This window comes from Barbus barbus (genome assembly GCF_936440315.1).
Source record: "Barbus barbus genome assembly, chromosome: 35".
NCBI classification, from domain to species: Eukaryota; Metazoa; Chordata; class Actinopteri; order Cypriniformes; family Cyprinidae; genus Barbus; species Barbus barbus.
This window is the reverse complement of record NC_136763.1, coordinates 24,011,169-24,035,172: the sequence shown is the minus strand read 5'-3', so window position 1 is coordinate 24,035,172 and position 24,004 is coordinate 24,011,169. Positions and strand designations below refer to the sequence as shown.

Below are 24,004 nucleotides of genomic sequence, written 5' to 3'. Positions count from 1 at the left end.
GTTTTGACTGTTCTATGTAGACGAGAACATGTTCTATGGGTATGTTTACATCTTACGAATGTGACAGTGATAAACACAGTGTTTGTTAGGTTCGGTCAGAGAGCAGCTGCGATACTGATGACCTCCTCTATTGAGGATCCAATGCAGTTGCCAGCAGATACTTCATCCCAAACACCAGATGCTGAGTTTAGGTCAGTCATTTATTCACCTAGTGCTCAACAATAACACGTTTTTTTACTACTGTGCAACAGTTCAGATTTTCACTTGCCACTTGCATGCATGTGTCAGAAATATATATATCAGAAATAAATATATATCCATATTTTATCAGAAATTTTATTTAGCCAAAAAATAATAAATTTTTAACATTGTTTTTAATTTGCCAAGACAATTATAAATACATTTTGGCTGCAAAATGGTGGTATGCAGTTAAATGGCATATTGCATACACCGAGTACTGCCTATATTGTCAACCAATTTTTGCTGATGCTTCCAAACGATCAAAAATCATCCTTGCAATTTTAACAAAACTTAACTAACTGTAAGACTTAATAAAAATGCAGCACTGTCACACTAACAAGCATGTAACTGGTAAATTCTTGCACTGTACTTTGGGCCAGTGGTTGAATCCTAATACCATCCTTGGTCAGAAATAGTCTAATCTAACTCTGTCATAACTGTGTGATGTTTAAACACCATTTTTAGGTTTGGAAGACATGCCGACGCCATCTTTACCAATAGCTACCGAAAAGTTCTCGGTCAAATATCTGCCAGAAAATTTCTTCAAACCGTTATGGGCAAAAGACTTGGGTATGTTTTTTTTTTTTTTTTTTTTTTTTTGGACAACTATAACTAAATAATCTATTGTTTTTTTAATAAATCATTTAGATTTAGGTACCCCATCTCTGATCCACTTTTCATGATTTAACTACACAATTTAATAATGGTGTGTCCCATGATGTTTAAATCTTTTTTTTTTTTTTGTCAACAGACCAGAAACTCAAAACTATGTGAAACGCAAGTCGGGCATATATGGAGACACCTTCAAGCAAGATGTGGATATGGATGTCATTGAGAGGGAACAAAGTTACAGAGAACCACAAAGACTTGAGTTCTCAGTAGTTACACATTGATTATACATTAATAAAAAAACTGTGAACAATCTTTATACTTGCATTTGCCACATTTTATACATGATTATTAAAACTCGGTTCACCCTTCATAGTTTTCTGTGAATTTTAAACAGCCAGTGTTCAGAAGGTCTGCCACAGGAATCAGGAAACACAAGGAAGTATGGATCATTCCTTAAGCCACTACTTCAAAGCACTGATGACAAATCCTACCTCAAGAACTCTTGCCAAAAATATACTGAAAAAGAACATTTTCACCTCTCACTAATATAATTATTTCTAAGTTGACATAAATAATTACAAACGCTTAAGAAAGACTATAGAAAATACAAAGCAGAACCTCAACGCAACAATAAGATGAAATGTGCGAAGTGAATAATTCAGTGAACACACCTGTTATCACGGACACACGAGTTGGAAAACCTGTAATCACTGAAACTAAATTGAGCACACCTGTGATTTCCAATGCATGAACACCATGAAAATAGTGTTTAAATACCAAGCAACCAATCAACGAATGAACTGTAATTGAACACCATCTGCTTTTTGAACCTAAAGACTGTGGCTGCATCCAAAGACTAAAGAGGTAGGAAGGCATCAAGGCATGTCCGAATCTAATGTCAAATTCACTTCCTGTCTCCTGAGATGCCCTGATCTGGTCGATTTTTGAAAGTGGCATAGATGTATTCTTCACTGCCTTTGATATAATCCTGTGTGTTCAGTTCTGTGACAGTCGAGCTTAAAAATAAAGATGGCGTCTGAAAGTTGCGTTTTGTGTGTAATTGTGTTGCAGAACTTTTCCTACTTTTGATGTTACTTCTATAGTGGGAAATCAGTATTATATTAAATATTAGCTTACTTATCACCAAATCTTGCCTTTGTGCACAAACACTGTCTTCGAAGTCATCAGCATTTCTACTCTTATCATTAAATATTTTGTGTGATTTTAAGCAGGTGAGAAAAAGGGGACATTTTTTGTTTTTATGTTTAATTAGATTGGATTTTAAAACTTTAATTTGTTCTACATTTGCTAATAAATTAATACAATCTTACACTTGTCCAGTGCTAGACCAGCAATGTGACAAAATATATGAAATTGAAATTATGGGATGATCTGCACCCAAAAAGTTAAGACCAACAAGTGTCCATCATACACACGCAAACCCTTCTTTACCATGTTTTGGTTACATAATCCCCATACTGTTGAAATCTTCATATTTTCTACATTTTAGAATAGTAAAAAAATGACGGTGTGTTCAGTATTATATTTGCCACCCTGCTCTCTGAAAATCAGTATCAGCCACTAAAAAAACTAAACAAGCAAGTGTGTTTTAATTGGTTTATTTAAAAAAAACATTGTGTTAGCCATCTGTGTGGTGATGACTGGAAGAGTGATTCCACATTTCTGTTCCACAAACAAAATCTCTTGCTCCGATGGTATGACAAAAAAAAAAAAAAAAAACCCTCAAACAGGAACATGCTTCACTATTCATTACAAAAATCTGAGGACAGGAATCTGTATTCAAAAACAATCAAATGAACATCCTTCCAAAAACAGTAAAAAGCAGTAGAATAATCACAAATTTTCATTTGCATTACCACCAAACACAATTCAATGTACAAGCAACAATCATCATATATCCTCAATGTATTCATCTGACAGTGATTTGTTGTCAAAAAAAGAAAACTGAATGTTTCTTAATTGTCAAATTGAATCTGTAATTTTGAAAATCCCAGAACATTACGGCCTGCATCTTTGTTTCTCTTTTAAACCACCACCAATACTTCTGTTCCCAAATTTCTTAAAGAAAAAACATGAATATGGAACATCCATGGTCTTCTTGATTTTGCCAGCATCATTTTCCATCAAGTCTGAAAAAGAGAACAAAGTACTTATTAAAAAAAAAAAAAAAAAAAAAAAAAAAAACTAATTGTACTTCCTGTAGGAAATAACAGTGCTTGCAAGGTAGCAAAAGCTTCGGTTTTAAACTTCGGTTCTTCATAACCTGCATTGCAACATTTAACCTTTATATCATCAAATCACACTGCAGTTGGTTAAACAGATGCAGGGAAAGACCAATCACTAAACCGTATGCAAATATCCACATGACATCATCTGTTGGTTATCTTTTGAATGCTAAAATCTAACAAAGTTATGCTGGGTACACACCACAAGATAAACTGGCTGATTTTGGGCCGATTTCTCCCCTTCCGACAATCCTAGGCAGTGTCCCGATTATCTTGGTGGATCTAAAGATTATTTTATCAGATTTTTGGTGTGAGGTGTGTTAAGAGTGACTGAATCTGCTCGGAAGAACGTCGGAGGCGCCCCGATCGCGAATCAGAAATCCTGATGTGTGGGGGGAACCCCGAGGACAAACACGCATATGATGTTGAGATTATCACGTGAAACTAATACGCCATTACTTTAAAGCAGTGGTCTCCAACCCTGCTCCTGGAGAGCTACCATCCTGCAGATTTCAGCTCCAACCCCAATCAAACACACCTGAACCAGCTAATCAAGGTCTTCAGGGCTACTTGGTAATTACAGACAGGTATGTTGCAGCAGGGTTGGAACTGAAGTCTGCAGGATGGTAGCTCTCCATTGCTTTAAAAGCCTTAAAACTATTCTTGGAATAATTTGTAATTATTTATACTTAAGGAAGTGTAATTTTCTTATTGCTTTTCCTTTCCTTTTTTTATTTTATTTTTATTGTTTTTTTGTTTATTGTATTTGATGTAATTTATATGTTATTTCCCTTGTATGTTCTTTGTTCTAAAATTGCAATAAAAAAAAAAATTGTGTTTATTCTCAAGTCTCCAGAGATTTAGCGAGATTTCCCGTGTTCACAGTCGGGACTCTGGTTGAAAATCTGTTGGTGTGTGGTGTGCTGTCTGTCACATCGCGGCACACCACACTCTATAGGAGCAAAACGGTTAAATCTAGGATGCTTGTGGTCTCTCACATTTTGAAGATCTTATAAGATTTTAAATGAGTTTAGTGTGTACCCAGCATTAATGGAACACTTTCAGACCCTAAACAGAATGTTTGACAAACATAAATACAGTGCTACACCGCAAGCAAGGTCATTACTATAATTAAAAAAGACAATTATTTAAAATGCAATACTGTATCAAATTAATCATGACCAATCCACTCTATTTTATTAATCATGACCAATCCTAAAACTATTTTTAGGAAGGGGAATTTACCAAGAATAAATTGCATGCATTGAGCATAGTTTATTAGCATGCATCATGTCTGCAGTACTTCAGCATAATTCAAAAACACATGCAAATTAAGTATTGGGGCAAACATCAGAAACCGTTTGCACAGAGCAATTCCTCTTTAGCAGGCCAGTTATGAGTACTAGGTTAAGAAGGATGCCGCAGACTACAACAATATGCACTAAAAAAATATTGTAAATCTCACTGCAAAAAAGCTACAGTAAACACCTATTAATTGGTTAATGGTAGGTTCCTTTACCATATACAGGGGAAAATAAAAATAAAAAAATAAAACTGTCATAGATCTTGTCTATTCTTGATCTTGTCATTTTATAATAAATCACTGTTAAATGTGCAATTTAAATACTGACAAACCAAACACTGACATTCCTAGAATTCCCTGTGACACTTCCCATTCGACTGGATTTCATTTAAATCATTGTTTATTGGTAGTTTTTGTTAGATATGTATATTGATTATTTTTGTCTGTAAGAAGATACCATGCAGCAACTATATACATGAATTTACCTCAGCTTGTGAAAAGGCTACTTGTGATGAACTTTTATTCTTCTTTACCATCTGTGTTACCAAACTGATAGCAGTAGCCTAGCTGCTGTATTTAGGATTTCGTTTCTTTTTTATTTACAGGTTGTTCTGTAAATATGTTTGTATTTATATTAACGCTGAAAATGCTAATTGTGCCAGGCAAATAGCGCTGCTATTTGTGAACCAAGTGAAGCCCTGTGATGCCCCTTATTTGTATAGAAACACGTTTGCACTGAAAATAGTTTAGTGAATGCTTGGAATTTATAGAGTAGTAGTTCATACAGAACTTTATCAGGAAACTCCACAACTGAGAAATTTTCAAAGTGACAAAAAGACAAGCAATTCATCACACAGGGCCTGTAGTTCAGCGGTCTGTCACTGCACACACTGATGAAGTGAAACACAAGCCAACAAAACCAAGTGATCACAACACTCTGATCAATAAAAAGCATGACATGAAAAATATGGCTTGACGGTCACAAATGGCATTGTTTCAAAGGAAGTTGTGAGCTTCACTCAACAAACACACCAACATAGCCATGCAGATGTTGTTGTCATGGAAATGTTGATGCCATATTATGGCATGCACAGGTGGCAACAACAAGCCTTACTTCAGCCTGAAGACTGGCCTTTCTTTTTGTAAAACATTCAGGCATTTATCGCAGACTCCTATATTTAGCCAACCTACTACTTTGTTCTGCAGCAATCCTAAAGGGAAGGGTAAAGAAAGAGAGGGAATGAAAAAACGCAGAAGGGTTAAAGAAACAAACACTGAGACAATGTTTGTTCACACCAAGAACGATAACTATAACACTAACATTAATCGAGTCCACACCAATGGACAATAACGCTATTTCTGCCCCTTTAAATGCACACTTTAAAGTCACTTGAATTCTGATTGGATTGTTTTTATTGTTCATCAGCTGAAAAAAACCTGTTCTTAATGAGATTCCAATAATATTGTTGTTCTTTTTTTGTTATACCTATGGTGTGGACTTCACTATTCTTATAGAATAAGAGTGATTATTAAAATGTTATAGTTATCATAGTGGTATGAACGTCCCTTAATGCTCTATTCACCTTGGCTTGGTAATCAAAAGACAGCTGTATTGTTGGCTGTAGAGTAGGTGTTTCTACAACTAGATGCCCCAATATTATTGGTGGACTGTGTAATTGGCTAAATCAGGGGTGCAAACGTCGGTCCCGGAGAGCCACAGCCCTGCAGAGTTTTGCTTCAACCCTAATCAAACACAACTGAACAAGCTAATCACGGTCTGAAGGGTTACTAGAAAGCTTCAGGCAGGTGAGTTTTAATTAGCGTTCTAGATCTGTGAAATTAATCTAGTCCCAAAAGACAGAAAATGAAGAGGAAACCACTTCTGAGTAAACCAAGCACACACTACAGAGCTCAGAGACGGCAATACACCCACAAGTTCAGAAGAAGGTTCAGAGTGAAGACATAAAGGGGACAGAGATAAAACCCAAGACTCAATTTTGTCAAATATTGCAATTCAAAGTTGCCTTTTTACCACGTCAGAAATAAGACTGAAAGATATACCAAATATTCGCCATCTATACATAATTTTGATGGCGATATAAAATTAAGCAACATATCACAGTGGCTTGAATGACCATTAAGGTTGGCCTTAAAGTGCATAAGCCTAGCTTCATGATGCCAAAAAATATTACTACATGCTACTTATACATACACTTAACATTGCACCTTTTTTGCCAGGAAAGTTTCACTGTATGAGAGTGAATGCTGTTTATATCTGAATAGGTTAGTGTTAAGGTTATGCATTAGCTAGTGTGCTCAAAAACAATGGCACAGTTTTTGCATTTTTAGAGGTTACATGCATTCAAAATTTATAGTCTCTCTCTACCGCCACATCGGATAAGTAATTTTGATGACATCATTCTGTATTTTAGCTTCTCATCAGATTTTGTCTCCAATCAAAATGCTCTTTAGAATCTGAAGCATCCCGCCCCCATACATGATAAAAAAGATGCTATTACCGCAGCAGAAATCAGTCACTTGTTCAGTTTTCTATATAGTGAATAAAAGGCACATAGTGCACTAAATAAGTGAATGATTTGGACAGTCTAAACATGCTTTCCCTTCGGGTGCTTGCAAAGGACAATTGAGGCAATATCAGTTACTGTACCTTTTCACAGCTTTTTGTGCTAGCATGCGGTTCCCAGCCAGGAATGTGAGGCTGCCTATGATAGCCAAATACTTCAGAGTCTGGAACATGTTCAAGTGAGTCCAGTACACATACATTAGACCCAACAAAGCTGCAAGAGAAGAGAATTAAAAAAATGTATTTCTCAATTTTCTCTCAGAAGCATGTCACATTATAGAAGTTAAATTGGTTGCAGGTCTGTTCTAAGAGCAGTGAAAGGTGGAAAAAACAAGGCAAACATTATAATTGTGCAGTTACTTTGCTCCATTCCATGCATGAATAACTATTTTTCTGCTTATCTCAATTTAAGTTAAATATTCCATCAAACAAGTATTGCTTAAAATATTTTCTATTCGATTGTACATTAATTTGGAAATTTAGTGTGCAAATCTGGACATGATAAACTTCACCAAAAACTATTAAATTAATTAGTTATTTAATTAATTCATAGCCCATTTCATTCTGAGGACATCCTTTTTGTACTGTGCTGGACCTTGACTTCATTTCCAATGTAAAATTTAAGTTCTAAAGGGAACAAAACATTGACTTTTCAAGTGATTTATATTTCATTGTAAAAAAAGAAAAAAAAAAGAAATCCATTTCTCTGTGAAGAAAATAAGATTCTCACTTTCTGAACCCTATTGTTGCACTCTAACTCTATTGATCATGCTGAAATACTGCGGAGTACTGTGTAATAAAAGTCAGTCTTACCTGCATGGCCTATGTGGAAGAGAAAAGTGCTGGGTGACAGCGTGAAGTTTGACATATTGGCTCCAAGTTTAAGCCACTGTACAGGCAAGAGAGAGAAACATAAGCATGATAGACCGAATATACATCTTTTTTTTACTAAAGCAACAGAAATCACAACATTAATATACATAGTTTCATTTATTCGCATGTCAATTTTTACATGCACCCATAATAATAAAACATTGTTTTATTGGTTTAATGGTCAGAAGACCCTTACCAGTATGAGCAGGAGCAGAAACGGAGAGAGGACCAAGGCAGTAAATGCATTGGATACAACTGTGGGTGGCTTCTTCTCTGGCTCTCTGAAAAGATGCTGTAAAAACAATATTATTAATGAAACAAATTAAATTTATTAAAAACCTGATGACCCACGCTATCCACTATGATACAATCATGTTCTGAATAGCATCTTATGCTTCAGTGGATGGAGGAAAATCTGTCCTTTTATACAAAGTCCACAGAGTCCATGTGAAAAACTTTGTGAAAAACTGCAGAATTGGAAATATTTTTTAAAATTATTTCATGCTTTGTTTTATTTTTAATCCTAAAATGTTTTGTTCTCCAAGATTTATACCAGATTTAAATATAAATTAATATAAAGTTTTTATTAATAATAATAATAATAATTATATTAATAATAAAAATGATGTTGTCTGTACAGAAATTTGGCATTTTCGTCAGAATATCCTTTTATCCCTGAGTACCACTGGAGCACTTACCTGGATTTCTGGTTTGGGTGCATATAATGTTTTAGCCTGAATTGCTGCAGGTGCCTCTTCATCTAAGAACTTCAGCACAACATCAGCCTTTGAGAAAAATTAAGTCTAAATTAAGACTAAATCCATGTCTTTTTGTAAGAGCAATGACAATTCAACATTTCAAAACATGTCAGAAAAAAACAACACAGCACTTGCAAAAGTCTATTTCAAGATCCCAGAGTTCTCCAATGAACATAACTGCCTTACCACATTCCACAAAATGGGGTTCTCCAGCGTGGCGTCTCCCACCATCAGGTAAAGAGCATAGGTGCCAGAGATGGAGTCAAACTCTGTCTTTCTCTCAGCGGTGTCCAGCTCAAACTTATACAAATTCTTACTGTCAGGTTCAGCCACAAAAACGACCTCTTGACCTGTCTTCTGGTTGTGTAACCTCACAAAGGTCTGAAAGCAATGACTTCAATCAGTTTATTCAAATGTTTTTGAACAGTGCATTTAAATAGGGTTGTCAACTTTGCTTGCGTGGAGTGAGATTTTGATGACGTGGGCTTAATCATTCACACATCCCTATCCAAGGTTTTAAAGGGGACATCGGATGCCCATTTTCAACAAGTTGGTATGAATCTTTAGGGTCTTCATGAAATGTACGTTGGTTAAAATTTCTCAATGGTTGTGTAAAACAATACTTTTTACCTTGTCATAAACAGCTCTGCTCACAGTGACCCATTTCGGTGCATGTCTCTTTAAATGATAATGAGCTACTGCTCACCCCATCCATCTCTTCCGTTTTTGTGTATTTGGTGGCGCGTTACCATCAAAAACAAAACTGTCCTCAGTGGCTCTGATGTTGGGAGAAAATGAAGACTCTTACCCCTTATTTATGCCTGTTTCACACCGCAAACTTAAGCTTTGTGTCAGCGTAACTTCATCACTCCAGCTGCCCACTTGCAAGTTTGTTTGTTTCAATTCAAGTTTATTTGTATAGTGCTTTTCACGATGCAAATTGTTGCAAAGCAGCTTTACAGAAAATTTAAGTTTCTACATTATATTTAGTAATAGATTATCAGTGGTATCATCTCAAATTAATGTCCAAATGGCAGAATTTACGGTAAAAATCAAGCAGTTAGTTAATGTCATGTAATCAAACAGACGGTGAACCCCATTAACAGCAATTATTTTATGTTGCGAACAAGTTTATAGCAAAATTTGGTAGTTTTGTATGTTGTCTGAGGGTTGGCATCATCTGAGGTCCTCTGGGGGGGTTGGCATGTTTGTGTTTAACGCCATTCCAGCTTCTGTGTTTATTTTCATGGCGAGAAATACTATTGCTGAATTATATCATGTTTTTATAATTTATCTTTGCTAAAAACTCCAAAACTGTATTTGGCTTAACTATGTTAAAAATCTCTTCAAAAGAGTTGTCCACTCGAGAGAGTATTTACACTGGAAGTCTTTGAATAGCGTCACAGCAGCGGCTGCTCATGTTTGCGGTGTGAAACCGGCCACTTTTACATTCAACTACAAAAAACCTGCATTGCTTACGAGTCAAGTTGCTATAGCTGTTCGCGCATGGAGAAAATGGCGGACAGTGTACAACTGGCTGAGGGCAGAAATATGCTAACACGGGACAATCCGTCAAGCGGTCGTGGGCAGGGCCTGGGCAGTATGACGTCATACTGTTCAGAAATAATTGAGACTTAAGGTTTTTTGGGAATCTAAAAAAAAATGAATAAAAAAAAAGCGCGAATGGATTTTTACCCTTGTATGGTGGTTGTGTCTGCACACTGCTAAGACATTTATATGCAAACACCATGTAAACGCAAATTTTGCATCCGATGTCCCCTTTGAAGATCAAAACCTCACAAAAAGGCTTGTCTCACTAATGAAGGCAAAAACATAAGACAATACAATGAAGGCAGAATTGATTCACTTGTCATGCTTTACGCATAAAAGAAAACCATTTTGGATGGGATAATCACCTGGTGAGGGGTAAGTTCCACTCCTGTGGCCTCATCAACCAACTGGAACGTCATGGCAAAGTTTTGATGGCTGTCTGCCATAAAAGATGCTTTGGCTTTAGCTGGATATTCCACTCTGAAAAACAGTTCAACAAACAAGCTGGCTTAATTATACAATAAAAAGAAAATAATCAAATAGAGCTTGATAGAAGCTAATCTTACCTGGTGGTTTTGGGGCCAGTGCTCTGGTCCTTGTCCACGACAGACAGATCCATGTTGTTGATGGCAACTCGGGTAGAGACCTTTACTTTGAGCTGAGAAAGTCACATCACAATAAGAAATTATTTCAGTCCATTAAAATGAACACTTGTAAGTGTGAATATGCTGGAAGAAAGAAAAAACTACAGCAATTACAATAATTGTGCCTTTTTTGTAACTTGTTCAGTGAAATAGGCCAATGACTTCACAGTAAATGTGACATGCTTTTGACCTTATAATTGTACACTGAACAGTCAGAGCAATTATTCTTTACATAGCTACAATGTGAATAGACGCACTCTAGACCAATTAAACGTGAATGTTGAGTGAATGAGGAAATGAATCACAGTTCACTGCAATAATTAAGAGTTAAACGCTAAGGTCAACTCATTGAGGTCACGACAAGGCACGACAGATACAATAAGATAAACAGATACAAACAACTAAACTTTTGATTTCCCTAGCACATTTCAAAGATTCAGTTAAGTACCTCAACATGGTTGGCAACAAATCGGCTGTCACCAGCAATGGCAACAGAGAACTGATAATAGCCACTCGCTGGTTGGCTGGCCATGAAATTCAGCTCAAAAACCCCACTGTGAAACAAAGGACAAATGAAATATTTCCAAATGAAATTATCACTGTTTCAGGCATATTATGTTACTTATCCAGAGCTTGGAAATCTTTTACAGAATAAAATATTCAAGCACTGTGCACACTACATAAAGGCATGGTTTAAATGTATTATAGATAAACTCGAAGCCCAAACATACATAATTGACATGCAAGAATAAAACTCATTCATTCTTGCTGGTCAAGCATGCGCATTTGAACTGTCATTAAACATATTTAATGTGCTTAATATATGTGTGATGATTAATGTTTAAATATTAATAAAAGCCTAAATTAAATATGTTCATCATATAAAGTGATGTTAGTGCAAATTAGATCAAACCACCTGATTCATATAGCTTACATTTAGAATGTCTTTATGCACTGTTTGAAGCTTGAAAACCGATTGCGGATTTAATGGATGGTCAAAAATTAAGAGAGTTGATTTGTGTTCCGAGGATGAAAGAACATCTTACGGGTTTGGAAAGGCATGAAGAGTATAAATTTCATTTTTGTGCAGACTAACTCTTTGTTTTTAATTTAGTAGCATGTTTTAAAATTTGTATGGCATTTTCTGTTATTTGAAAGTTGTAATCTGCAATGCACATACTCTCTGAGAGTGAAGGGTGCCTGGTTTAGGATGGCAGATTTTGAGGACACAGCACTGGCAGACTCCACCAGCACACTTGCTGAACTGAGGGGCTGGCAAAGGACATCCGTCACCTGAAGCTACATTAACAAACACACACATTATTTCAGGTCACTTAAAAAATATAGAGTACACACTCAAAATTGAGGCCTACCTGGAGGATGGGCTGGCTGTGGGATACGGCAGCAGGGCCCTGGGCACTGACAATGACAGGCACATGGAAGCGATTGTTGGAAAGCGATGCAGCCGCGCTAGCCACACTGAATGCCTCTGAGAGAGAGTCCCAAGACTTCTTACTGAAGATGGAGTTCACTAGCTGGATTACCTGATCCTGTGATGGACAAGTGGAGGAGCCATTTACCTTGAGACAGCACTTCAAATACTTATAGAAAGTATTTGCTGTAAATAGTTATATACTTATTTTGAGTAGGCTAAACCATGAACCTCTTTCAAGGGGGGCTCCATGTCCACATGATCGGACAGGGAATACGCAGCTGAAACAAACAATGCTGTGGCCTCCAGCCCCTCCTCAAACTGAAGATACACTCCACCCAGATCATCTAAACGGGCAGCGAGATCCTACAATGAAGAAAAATATACAAAATCACACAAGAATACCAAAATATAAGATAAAAAGCTGGTTACACAGTGCAAATGAGACAAATCAGAAAAGTTTGAAATACAGTGCAAAGTAGATTTGTCTTCAGTTGATTGTTAATAACACTTATATTACAAATTCTATGTCCATTAAGATTTTTTTTTGGTATTTTGCAAAAATGAATTGTTAGAATAAAGCATATTACTTCTATTTTTTAAAAACTGGTATGAAACGTGACCCTGGAAATGTTGTGCGAGATTTAACCATAAACAGTTATCGTGCGATCAAGTCACGTCAGATAGATTGTATTTACGAGCTGAATGCACATGAACGCCACCACAAGTCGTTATTACAAGTAGGAAATTTGAAATTTTCTTTAAGCCCCGAGTTTACGAGTTGGGGCCTAAATTTGTTGAAATGAATAAAACTTATTTTTTTGTAAGTACGCTGTTAATAAAAGACATTTAAGTACTTAAACATGACATTGATGATTGATAATTGATGTAAACAATAATAATTTGGTCTGACAGGTTAGCGATGGGACAGCATACCATCAAGACCGGAGAAACAAAGTGAAACTATGGCTCTGAAAGTGCACAGTAATGCCTGGAATCACTTGATAATTTTAGGTTCACGTTGTATACATGTTATTAATTCTATATAGGACACATTTGGCTGAGTTATATAATCTTTAAATTAATTACTGTTCATTCACTCTTCAGCCTCAGCACAGCTCAAACAGCAACATCACATTCCTTCTAGATGTTCGCTTTTAAACATCTTGATGATATTATTAATAACAATAATATGGTTATTTTTCCTGTTCATATTTTCTTCAACACTGTTTCAATTTAAAATGATTTCGTGTCATGGCGTCAAAAAAACCCAGCAGAGACGAATCACTAGATAATTGCACAATTGCATTTTCTGCATTAAGTGCAAGATGTGCAACACCAAGCTGTCACAGAATATGTACATGACATTTTAGTTAGCAAACTATTATAATACAATTATTTATCTGATTAATTTCATATAGGACGCATTTGGACAAGGTAATTAACACACTAGTAACGTGCTTCAGTTTTCAGGTGCTCATTCACTCGTCAGCTTCAGCTCACACAGTTCAAATGGTAATGCCCACCATTGATTGGATTATTTCAAACTATCATGTTTCTTTTTCAAATTTATGGATAATGCATTGCCAATAAAACTAGCAGTGTTATTGTTGCCCATCATCAACAATACATGTTATTAAAATAGTTTAATTGTTATTGCCATGACTTGCATTGCCCAGCCCCCTCAGTTAATTGATTAATTGTTTTCTTGAGCTTTCCAGAACTAAAAAAAATAAATAAAAAAAAATGCTAAAATCCCTAAACAGTTATTTTATTATTTCTGTAGTCTAGTTTAGGCTTACAGTTGATTGTTCTGTGGCTAATAAATCTGAAGTGACACACTAAACTCTCACCTCAATCTCCTCCAGGATATCTCCAAGTTCAGCTTGCTGAGAGAGACGAGATGCAGTCTGCAGGGCCAAAATGATTCTGTCAGGAGAAGAGAAAATCAGAGTTAGGTCTCAAAATTAAACTAATAAAAAGAGACCATAAAGCAAGCCTCAAGCTAAAACAAAACATTTTAACATAAGGACATGTACTTACGCCAAGACATTGTCCTCTTTGGAGATGCGAGCTTTCAGAGCACTGACCACTTCCTGTGAGGCCAGAGGTAACCCAAGAGCGCTGAGAGCACTCACAGACTGATGGATCTGAGAGGCAGTAGAGTCCTCACTGACAGTGGCCAAAAGCAAATCACGCGTGTCATTTGACACAGGAATCTGTCAGGATTAAAATAGAAAAATACAATGTGAATTTGCTAGTGAAAAAATTGTGTACCATGTGACATATTATTTGAAAGTGACTTTTAGGCTGCCCAGCTAAGCATCAGCTTGGCCAAGGAGACTAGCTTAAACTAGTCAATCAAACAAGATTCAAGAGTTTTATTTGTCACATACACAATTATACAGAGTATAACCAGCAGTGAAATGCAAGTCAGGTCCGCTCCAAGGACAGTGTAATTATAAAGTATACAAATATTAAGAAAAAGAAAAGTAGAACAAATAAAAGAATAAAAAAAGATTAAAAAAATATATAAATATAAATGTGCAGGTCAGCATGTTGTGACATAAATAGTAATATAACAGGAATGTGCAAAAGAATGTGCAAAAAAGTTGTTTAAACAGGTTTTTTAGGAGGTAAAAAAAAAAAAAAGAAAACAGGTCTTTGAACTTAAAGGGTTAGTTCACCCAGAAATGTAAATCTGTTACCACTTACTTACCTTCATGTTGTTCCAAACCCTTAAGGCTTTAATTCAATTTCAGAATACCAATGAAGATATTTTTAATATTTTCTTATCATTTGTTCATCCATTGAAAGTCCGAACAACCAAAATTTCCATGTAGTAAAAAGTACAAAAAACATTTTAAAACTAATCCATATAAAAAGACCGGTTTATACATCTTCTGGAGATACAAAATCGCCTCATATCATAGGATAAACATATTTCATTTATTCTAATATAGACAATGAACGTACATAGAAAACATCATTGTTGAGTTTATGTTTACCATATTTGATGAGCTCCATCTGACCATCCATCTTCTCATCATATAAAATGATCGTCAGAAGACTTGTATTAAACTGCTCAATTCTTATGGGTTACGTTTACAACAAACATTTTGAAGCATAAAAGTTTGGTTGCGTGGACTTTCAATGGAGCAAAAAAAAAAAAAAAAAGTCTCCAGTTTCATTAAAAATATAGGTTACACTTTATTTTGATAGTCCACTTGAGACATTCTACTAACTATAAGTAACTTTGTAACTACGTAAACTACGTCAACTAATTCTCATTAATTTGCTACTACATGTTAGGATAGGTTTAGGGTCAGTACAATAAGTTGACATATACTTGCTTCTGTCTATCCCTGTCTGTCTGCTGCTGAGAGGTTTGCGATTGTAGCTCCGCTTTTCTGTTGAATCTCTATCTTACTTTCACTCTCTGTTGTTTAAAATGATAATATATAGCTTAATTCCCACCATATTTCTGGTATTATCGTTTGCTTTTTAAAACTGCAAGTGCAGCGCATTAGCATTCATTTGCCGGTTAGCTTGTCACTCGCGGTTCCATTCGCGTTTCTATTCGCGCCTATTATTGTTTTCTTTTTACTCGCTCCGTTTTTCACGAGTTCATCAAACAACAGTGGTAAGCGAATCATTCTTCAATCACGGTGAGTAATGCCTTCTTCTCCTGCTATTGTTGTTTACACTGTTTGCCACATGTACAGTTTATCTCTCTCTGTCGGCGACGAGGGATTCACATGTGATAAATGCAGGGAAATTGTTAGGCTGACAGAAGGTTTCAGAATTAGAGACACGCATCCAAACTTTAGTTGAGGACAGTAAGTAAGTGAGGGCTGTAGATACTGCTTTGGATGCGACTAGCTCAGGGAGTCCTGTACATTGTTCGGTTCCGGTTGAGCCCGTGCAGCAGGGCAACTGGGTGACTGTGAGGCGGCCTAGTCGCGGGTCAAAACACCGCTCTTCCGTTCCGATCAGAACATCAAACAGGCTCTCCCCACTCAGTGACGCACACACTGAGAAACCTGATGAAAGTGCTCTAGTTATTGGCGATTCTATTGTAGGGAACGTGAAAATAGCGACACCAGCCACCATAGTCCAATGTTTACTGGGAGCCAGAGCGCTTGACATCTTGGCAAATTTAAAAGTGCTGGCTAATACCAAAAGTAAATTCAGTAAGATTGTTATTCACTCACTGTGTCTGTTCCTCGAACTAGAAAATACAGAAAACATCCAAACCAAAGTAAGAGTAACAATTTAATTGATGTTCAACAAATAAAAAACAGATATAATACAGATAAACAAATGATAAAGCTTGGCTTATTGAATATTAGATCCCTTTCTACAAAAGCACTTTTTGTAAATGATATGATCACTGACCATAAACTAGATGTGCTTTGTTTGACAGAAACCTGGCTAAAACCAGATGACTACATTACTTTAAACGAGTAACCCCCAAGATCACAGCTACAAACATGAACCGCGTCCAAAAGGTAAAGGGGGAGGTGTTGCCACAATTTATAGCAATATTTTCAGTATTTCTCAGAGGTCGGGTTTCAAGTATAATTCGTTCGAAGTAATGGTGCTTCATATAATGTTATCCAAAGAAACAAGTGTTAATGATAAATCCCCTGCGATGTTTGTACTGGCTACTGTATACAGGCCACCACCAGGCACCGTACAGACTTTATTAAAGAATTTGCTGATTTTCTATCCGAGGTAGTGCTGGCTGCAGATAAAGTCCTAATTTCTCTGTTCCAGAGCATATGCACGACTGCCTTGAGTGACAGTCTTCCTAACCAATAGAGTGAGCGCCGTTCTCCCCGATCAGCACTGCTCTAGCCAACTGCGTAAACACCCACCGTTTAAAAAGGGTCAGATCGAAAGTTAGGCAAATTAAAACTAAAGAAAAACGTATGTAACTTCAGCTTCGAAATGACAGACGACGAACAAAAAAGGTAATTTGCAAGAGCATATCAAGAGCTCCCTTATCGGTTCTGCTTTCAGTACTGGAGAATAAAATATACATTTTTAGATGTTTTTATTAGTAGGCAGGAGCACAGGAAGGCGTTTTATGTAGGGGGTGCTGTTTTTAGTCAATTTCTGCATATAAATATTACGCCAAATAGAAACAGAAAATCGTGCTATAGCCTGGGCACTTTCATGAGATCGTGTTAGACATCAGTTAGCTATTTTACAAATGGGAATAGGCTACAATGAATTCATAATGTTTTACATTAAAGCTACATTCAAGCTTACAAACCCTTAAAATGTATAGTGAAAAGTTCTTTAAAAGCATCTGGAATGCAATAAAGTAATTTTGAAGCTGTTTTTAAAGCATTTGCTGCATGGGTTAAAAAGATAGGCCAATAAATAATTCACATAGGCCAGTCAGACAAAATTGCGTCGCAGCAAATCCTTTAAATTTCAAGGACAAATATTACATACTTTTTTAATTATTATTATTATTGAATACAATTATAAAATAAAACGCTAATTATAATGGGACCTGTTTTAGGCTTTCCCTTATTTTTATATTTTAGACGGGGAAAAAATGACTCGCCATCTCATTGGATGCGCAGAGAGAAATATGCATTTTAACGGATTACATAGGCTAATGAATAGTGTTGTCAAAAATATCGATATTTCGATAAATATCGATACTGAAATATCTGAACGGTACCAATATTAATTTCCCGAAGTATCGATACACCGATACTACCGAGCTGTCACTTTCACTTCTCTCCAAAGGCGCGTGGACAAGCACCACACGTGACCGCACTCGTCTCCTTCGCTCTGGTTAAATAGCACAAGTGAAGTGAATAGTAAGATGACTGCTCTGGTTGTTAAAGAACACAGCAGGAGCGCTATCTGTAGGGATCTATGATCTCCGCGATGCAGAGAACGCGCACGGAATCCAGTCATAAAAACAGAATTTACAGTTTAACGCGGAATGTCACGGAATTTGTCAAAGTTTGGATGAATTAATCAAAAGTAGGTCATTACACTTAAATCAAATCGCGATATGGACTAGTATCTGTAAATATTAAGCTGCAAAAGTCGATTTAAATATGAATCCTGCATGTTCTGCGTGTCTCTGTGAGAATGTGCTGCACGTGCGGTTTTGTTTACTAATGTGGCGCTCGCGGTGATTTCCGCGTCTGCCGTCTCAATGAGGACATAAATACATCAAAAATATCTCCAGAACTGATCTGAAAGGCACTTTACGAGCATTTTACCATTTAATTTGAATAAAACTAGCGTCATATCATACACACACACACAGAACGTTAGAAGTATTCACGGCAACCCGTCAAAATAAAAGTTCAGTTTAACAGCCTATTAAAGACCATGTGCCAGAAATAGGCTATATTACTATTATTTAGTAGAATGTACATAATACTACTACTTACTACTACTGTTAATTTTTTTAAAGAAATAATCACAAAATATTTTAATTTTAATAGTAAATCCCCTTCATTTGGCAAAAATGTAAATGTTTAATTTTCATTAATTCAAATATAAATGAATTAAAATTGTTTTATGCCTTCATCTGATATCCAGTACAATTGAAATACACAGCACAGAATTTCTGAGGGGGAAAACACATTTCATAAGGCTACTGTAAGAATAAATAAAAAAAATTGTATGCATTCAAATAGCCTAATAGACATGCTAAAACACAGAATTTGGTAACAATAAAACATAAGGTTCAAACATTTCATACGGCCCTAAACGTGTCATTTTTGTTACACTTTTAATAAATTAAATGTTAAATTGTATAATTTTCATGATTTTAATGAATTAGACATGCTTTTAGATTAATAGCATTTAATTTGACCATTAAAAAAAAAGAGTCCAGAAAAATTAAAACGGAAAAAAACGGAATCCAGAAAAATTTAAATGGAAAAAACTGAATGTAGAAAAAAATAAAACGGAATTTGGGGAAAAATAAAACTGATTTCATAGGGCCCTATATCTGGAAATATTTTGGTTATGAAGCAAATGAGAATATCAACAAATAGAACTTTGGATTTTAATTAGTACATGTATTAGTAAACGTTAGTTTCAATTAACATTTAACTAAGATTAATAAAAGATTAATAAATAAATCAACAAATGCAGTACCTCAAGACATTTTTTTGTTCATGTAAAATATACCGCATGTTCTCGACTTGTTACATTTATCTTTAAATTAAAAAAATTACCCCCTTAATATTGTGGCAGTTTTTTTCTCCGTGGTATCGAAAATGGTATCGAGTATCGATATTTTTCAAGGTATCGTATCGAAGTTAGAAATTCCAGTATCGTGACAACACTACTAATGAAGAGTTTTTGCTTTGCTTTTCATTATTTCGTTTTAAAGTAGTTCATTTAAAGCTTTCTATAGATATATTTATCATATCTGTGAGCCAGTTTCGAGTTTCGGTTCACCATTGAAGCGCATACTCGGTTTTCCTATTTTAAAAAGCACATTGTTGATATTGTGAATGCAAACAAAAGTAGACCCTTTACAGTTCCCAAATAATATATTACCCTTACCTTTATGAGCAAAAAAAAATAAAAAAAAATCACAGTGTATTTTAAGTGGTTTTTGTAAGATTTTTTTTTTTTTTTTTTTTTAAATATACAAGTGACCAGCCTCCGTGTCCTAAACGGTTGGATACGTGTCTAACAGTGCACATTTATATAGGTTAAACATTTAAACTAACACTGTGATGTGCTTGAACTGTTTTATAGGCCTATCTATCGATTTTATTTTAGTCAAGTCGTGATGATTTGATAAGGCTAAATTAATCAAACATAGGCCGCTTGGTCGTTGCTTAAAAGAAAGAAAAAAAATTTTTTACGAACAAAAATTGCTCCCAAGGTTTTTCCGTGGCCTAATGGTTAGAGAGTCGGACTTGTAATATAAAGGTTGCGGGTTCGAGTCTCAGGCCGGCAGGGATTGTAGGTGGGGGGAGTGAATGTCCAGCGCTCTCTCCACCCTCAATACCACGACTGAGGTGCCCTTGAGCAAGGCACCAAACCCCCAACTGCTCCCCGGGCACCGCAGCATAAATGGCTGCCCACTGCTCTCGGTGTGTGTTCACTGCTGTGTGTGTGCACTTTGGATGGGTTAAATGCAGAGCACGAATTCCAAGTATGGGTCACCTGTTTGGGGAGAAGGTGAAGACTCATGTCGCTGAGAACAAAAAAAAAAAAAAAAAAAAAAAGTTTAAAACGTATTTTTTTTTCCCAGTAGCCTATATCCATGATATTTCCATGTTCCGTTTTTAAGATCCCACAACACAAACATAACATTCACAAACGCAAATTCACAAATTCATAAGCGCCGGTGGTGGAGCTGGACACGGAGTTGGTGGTAGTCGAATAATTCACGCTCGTTCTTGAAACTTTAATATTTTTAGGGTTTTTGAAAAACTGAGCATTTTGAGCATGTAGCAAAACAATTCTCTTTTGCTACATGCTCATGCGCTTACACATTTCAACAGATTAATTTGAAATACGTTTATAAAGCATGTTCGCTAATTCAGAAGACCGCACACACACAGCCCGTGTCTCTGAATGCTTCTCATAGTCGCTCCGTTCTGCACGGACGAGCCGCAAACTCAGCCTGTCTCGTATTGCTCTTTTATACTCACGGTCTCGCGCCCGGTTCTGCTCTGCAAGTCTCTCACGAGCGCATCTGGCAATATGGACGAGGCCTGACGCACGCGCACACCCTGTGTCCACTCGCGCCTGGCTCCGCGTTTAAAACTAATGTAAATAACTGCTTGCCAATTTCACTTGGATTAAATGAAACATTCAGCACATTTCCCACTTGTTCTTAAAATCCCAAATACTTAAAAATGAATTAATCAGCCCGCGTAACATGTAATACTTTAATAATTGACTAAAGAAATACAGTTCTTTATTTATAAAAACAAATCTTTCCTGTGAAATTCAGTAATTGTGTAGTAAAAAAGTAGTAATACCATTATAATCTTCCCTGCAGAAAAAAAAAAACAAAAAAAAAAAAAAACAGCAGAACCCCTCCCAGAACACAATAGAAAATGTAATGGATTTAAGGGTTATGATGGGAATTGCATTGGTTTTAATGTAAACTTTAATGGTGTCTACTGGTATTTGATGCATTCTATTAGTGGGATGTAATCAAGCAGATGGCAACCAATAGAAAACAGTAATTCCTATTGATATAATGCCCAAAACAAAAAGGAATTTTGTAATGGTTTTTATGGAAACTGTAAGAATTTCTGTGATGGTTTCTATTGTTTTTGTTTTGTTTTTTCAGCAGGGTAACGATACTCATATTGTGCTGCACATTAGTGACAATATTGAGCTGAAGCTTGACTTTGCAAATTTAAAAATCGCAAATCAAATCGCCAATCGCAATATTTGTCAAAAATATCGCAATTAGATATTTTCCCCAAATCGCACAGCCCTAACCCAGTGTACTTGTTACATTAAAAGAGGAATGGCATCTACGCTGATAAAAGTCTGTCTCGTTCTTATCCTGAGGTTACCATAGTTGGATTCAACCTGTATTCAGACCAGATTAATTGAATTAAGCTAAAATAATTAACTGTTGATAGCCTAATCACAACCGTAATAGCTGAACTGAACTTATTTCAAAATTGATTAAATTTATTTTTAACACAACTGAACTGACTTGAGCTAAAAAAAAAAAAGACACCATTGTCTTTTTAGAGCTGCTTTACAGCAGAATCTAATCTGCCATTTTCCTTCTTATTACTGTGAAGCTGCTTTGAAACAATATATGTTGCATTGTGTGCTATAGAAATAAAGGTGACTTGACTCACTGTTAATTTTGTAGTAATTATGTATATGGAGGCATGAAAAAAAAACTATTCATATGTATACTGTACTAAAACACTAAAAAACAAATTAGCAGTCTTTAAAAAAAACTTTAACTTGAGGTATGAATGTTTTTAAACAGTAAGGCATACAAAGAACCCTATATCAGATGAGACCAATTCAACTTGTGATGAAAAGTCGGAGCATCTCAATCAGAACTGACTGACATGCAACCAGTGATCAAGACTAAAAGGAGAGTGAAGATGTATTTTACCTCACATCCAGACAGAGCCTGGCTGGCTTCTGCCGCATAAAAGAGTGACTCCACGCTAGAGGGATCCAGGTTTGACTTGATAAACCTGCATGTCTCCTGAGGTAGACAGATAAGACTAAATTAGACACAATGGTAAAGACTAATATTAATTATTTAAAAAGCTGTTGTTGTTTTTCTTACATCAGCATCCGCAACAAAGATTCCCAACTTGCTAAGTCCAACAACAGAGTAATAAGCAGACTTGAGGTCAGTGAAGGGTTGGCTCAATACAGCTTGAAGTCTGGCTACATCAGTGGTGGTCAGATGATGGGTTGGGGTCAAGGCCCGGGTCTCGAGAACCAAGGACAGGACCAACAGGCTAAACAAACCTTCAAATGGGTACATGCACAAAGAATGCAGTTCATATGAAGACGCATACGTAAGTATCTCAAGGTAACTGCACTTAAGGGTAGCATTTGATTCCTAGGAAAGTATAATGCATTTTGAGGGTGTGGAAAGAGCCGGGTTGTTTGGAATCAATTGGAAATACTGAAAACTGGATGTCCGAAAGCATTATTTAACTTTTAAATAATCATTTTATAGACACTGCCCTTACAAAGAGCAAATTCTAGCTGATTAAATACTTTACAGCTGAGCTTAATATTAAAATTTATATTCACTACAGAAATGTCCAGGTCTTTTCCAGGCCTAAACTCACAATATTACAAGTTCTCAGCTGTAATCTTGAAGTGCTTTTATAACTTCACAGCAGAAATGATAGAGAGAGGGAGAGAAGGATACTTCAGGTCCTAAATATAAATAGGTTTAGATATAAACACCAAAATTTACATGTTCTTTGCAAAAGCTCCCAAATACAGGAGCTATAATAACATACTGCTAATATAATATAAAATGCTAAACTATAAAATGCAATATAAATGTTCACCTGACACTGGATGAATACTACGTAATAAACACTAACATCGGAATAAATGAAGGACCTGGCTGCAAGAACAACTGTTCAGACAAACTGCATTCACAAATCCGCCTAAACATGTCAGCAACGCATCACTGTTCACTCTTACACTGATTTAATGAACATAAATCTTCAACAAAAGCATAAAACATGCAGAAATATTACTTACAGAGATGAGCCATGTCGCCTAACGCACCGTCACCAAAAGCTCAGAGAACTTCCGGGTCATGCGGATGAAACTTATTTCACCAATGTAGGGTGACACGTGCGTTCATTTGATCTAATAATAGACAGCAAACGTTAAAAATGAATACCCAAATGATATATATTATATGGAAAATATAAGTCATGTATTTGATCAAATTAAACATTCGTAAATATGTAAAATGTATGAAATGGAGATTACACTGAGGGACAAATTACCCCTACGGACCTCACGTGGTGTGAGCCGAGTCATGTAAAAATGAATGAAACATGGGAGAAACGGTATAACGTGGACTTTCAAAATACTTTTATATATATATAATAGTGTGCATTAAAATCAAAACCTTGTACAGAGTCCAATCTGTTTGTATGAGAAATAAAAATGCTCTTTCGCGGTAAAGACGGAAGGTGTGTGTTGTGCTTTGTGTCTGTTCCTGATTGGCCGCTTCCAGTCCTCATTTCAACCAATCAAATACAGGATAATCTAACAT

At 36.0% G+C, this 24,004-nt stretch overlaps 1 protein-coding gene across 1 annotated transcript; it reads right to left on the bottom strand.

Annotated features, from left to right (window-relative positions):
* Positions 1-2,456: 2,456 nt before the first annotated feature.
* Positions 2,457-23,536, bottom strand: LOC306854700 (dolichyl-diphosphooligosaccharide--protein glycosyltransferase subunit 2-like). Its single transcript, XM_079392908.1, has 17 exons — positions 23,479-23,536; positions 22,535-22,722; positions 22,355-22,450; positions 14,287-14,462; positions 14,097-14,172; positions 12,475-12,609; positions 12,185-12,361; positions 11,992-12,110; positions 11,260-11,365; positions 10,734-10,825; positions 10,533-10,647; positions 8,803-8,997; positions 8,557-8,643; positions 8,055-8,150; positions 7,799-7,874; positions 7,070-7,199; positions 2,457-3,002 (listed from the first exon to the last, which is right to left on the bottom strand). The coding sequence occupies exons 1-17, from the start codon at positions 23,489-23,491 to the stop codon at positions 2,987-2,989; spliced, it is 1,893 nt and encodes a 630-aa protein (XP_079249034.1). The 5' UTR covers positions 23,492-23,536; the 3' UTR covers positions 2,457-2,986.
* Between the last annotated feature and the right edge of the window lie 468 nt (positions 23,537-24,004).

Bases quoted from the DNA above. Each gene is read 5' to 3' on its own strand.
- LOC306854700 (XM_079392908.1), bottom strand. The intron at 8,151-8,556 runs GTAAGTGCTCCA...TTGTTTTTACAG, and splicing joins CACCCAAACCAGAAATCCAG to CATCTTTTCAGAGAGCCAGA. The intron at 7,200-7,798 runs GTAAGACTGACT...CTTCTCTTGCAG, and splicing joins CTTCCACATAGGCCATGCAG to CTTTGTTGGGTCTAATGTAT.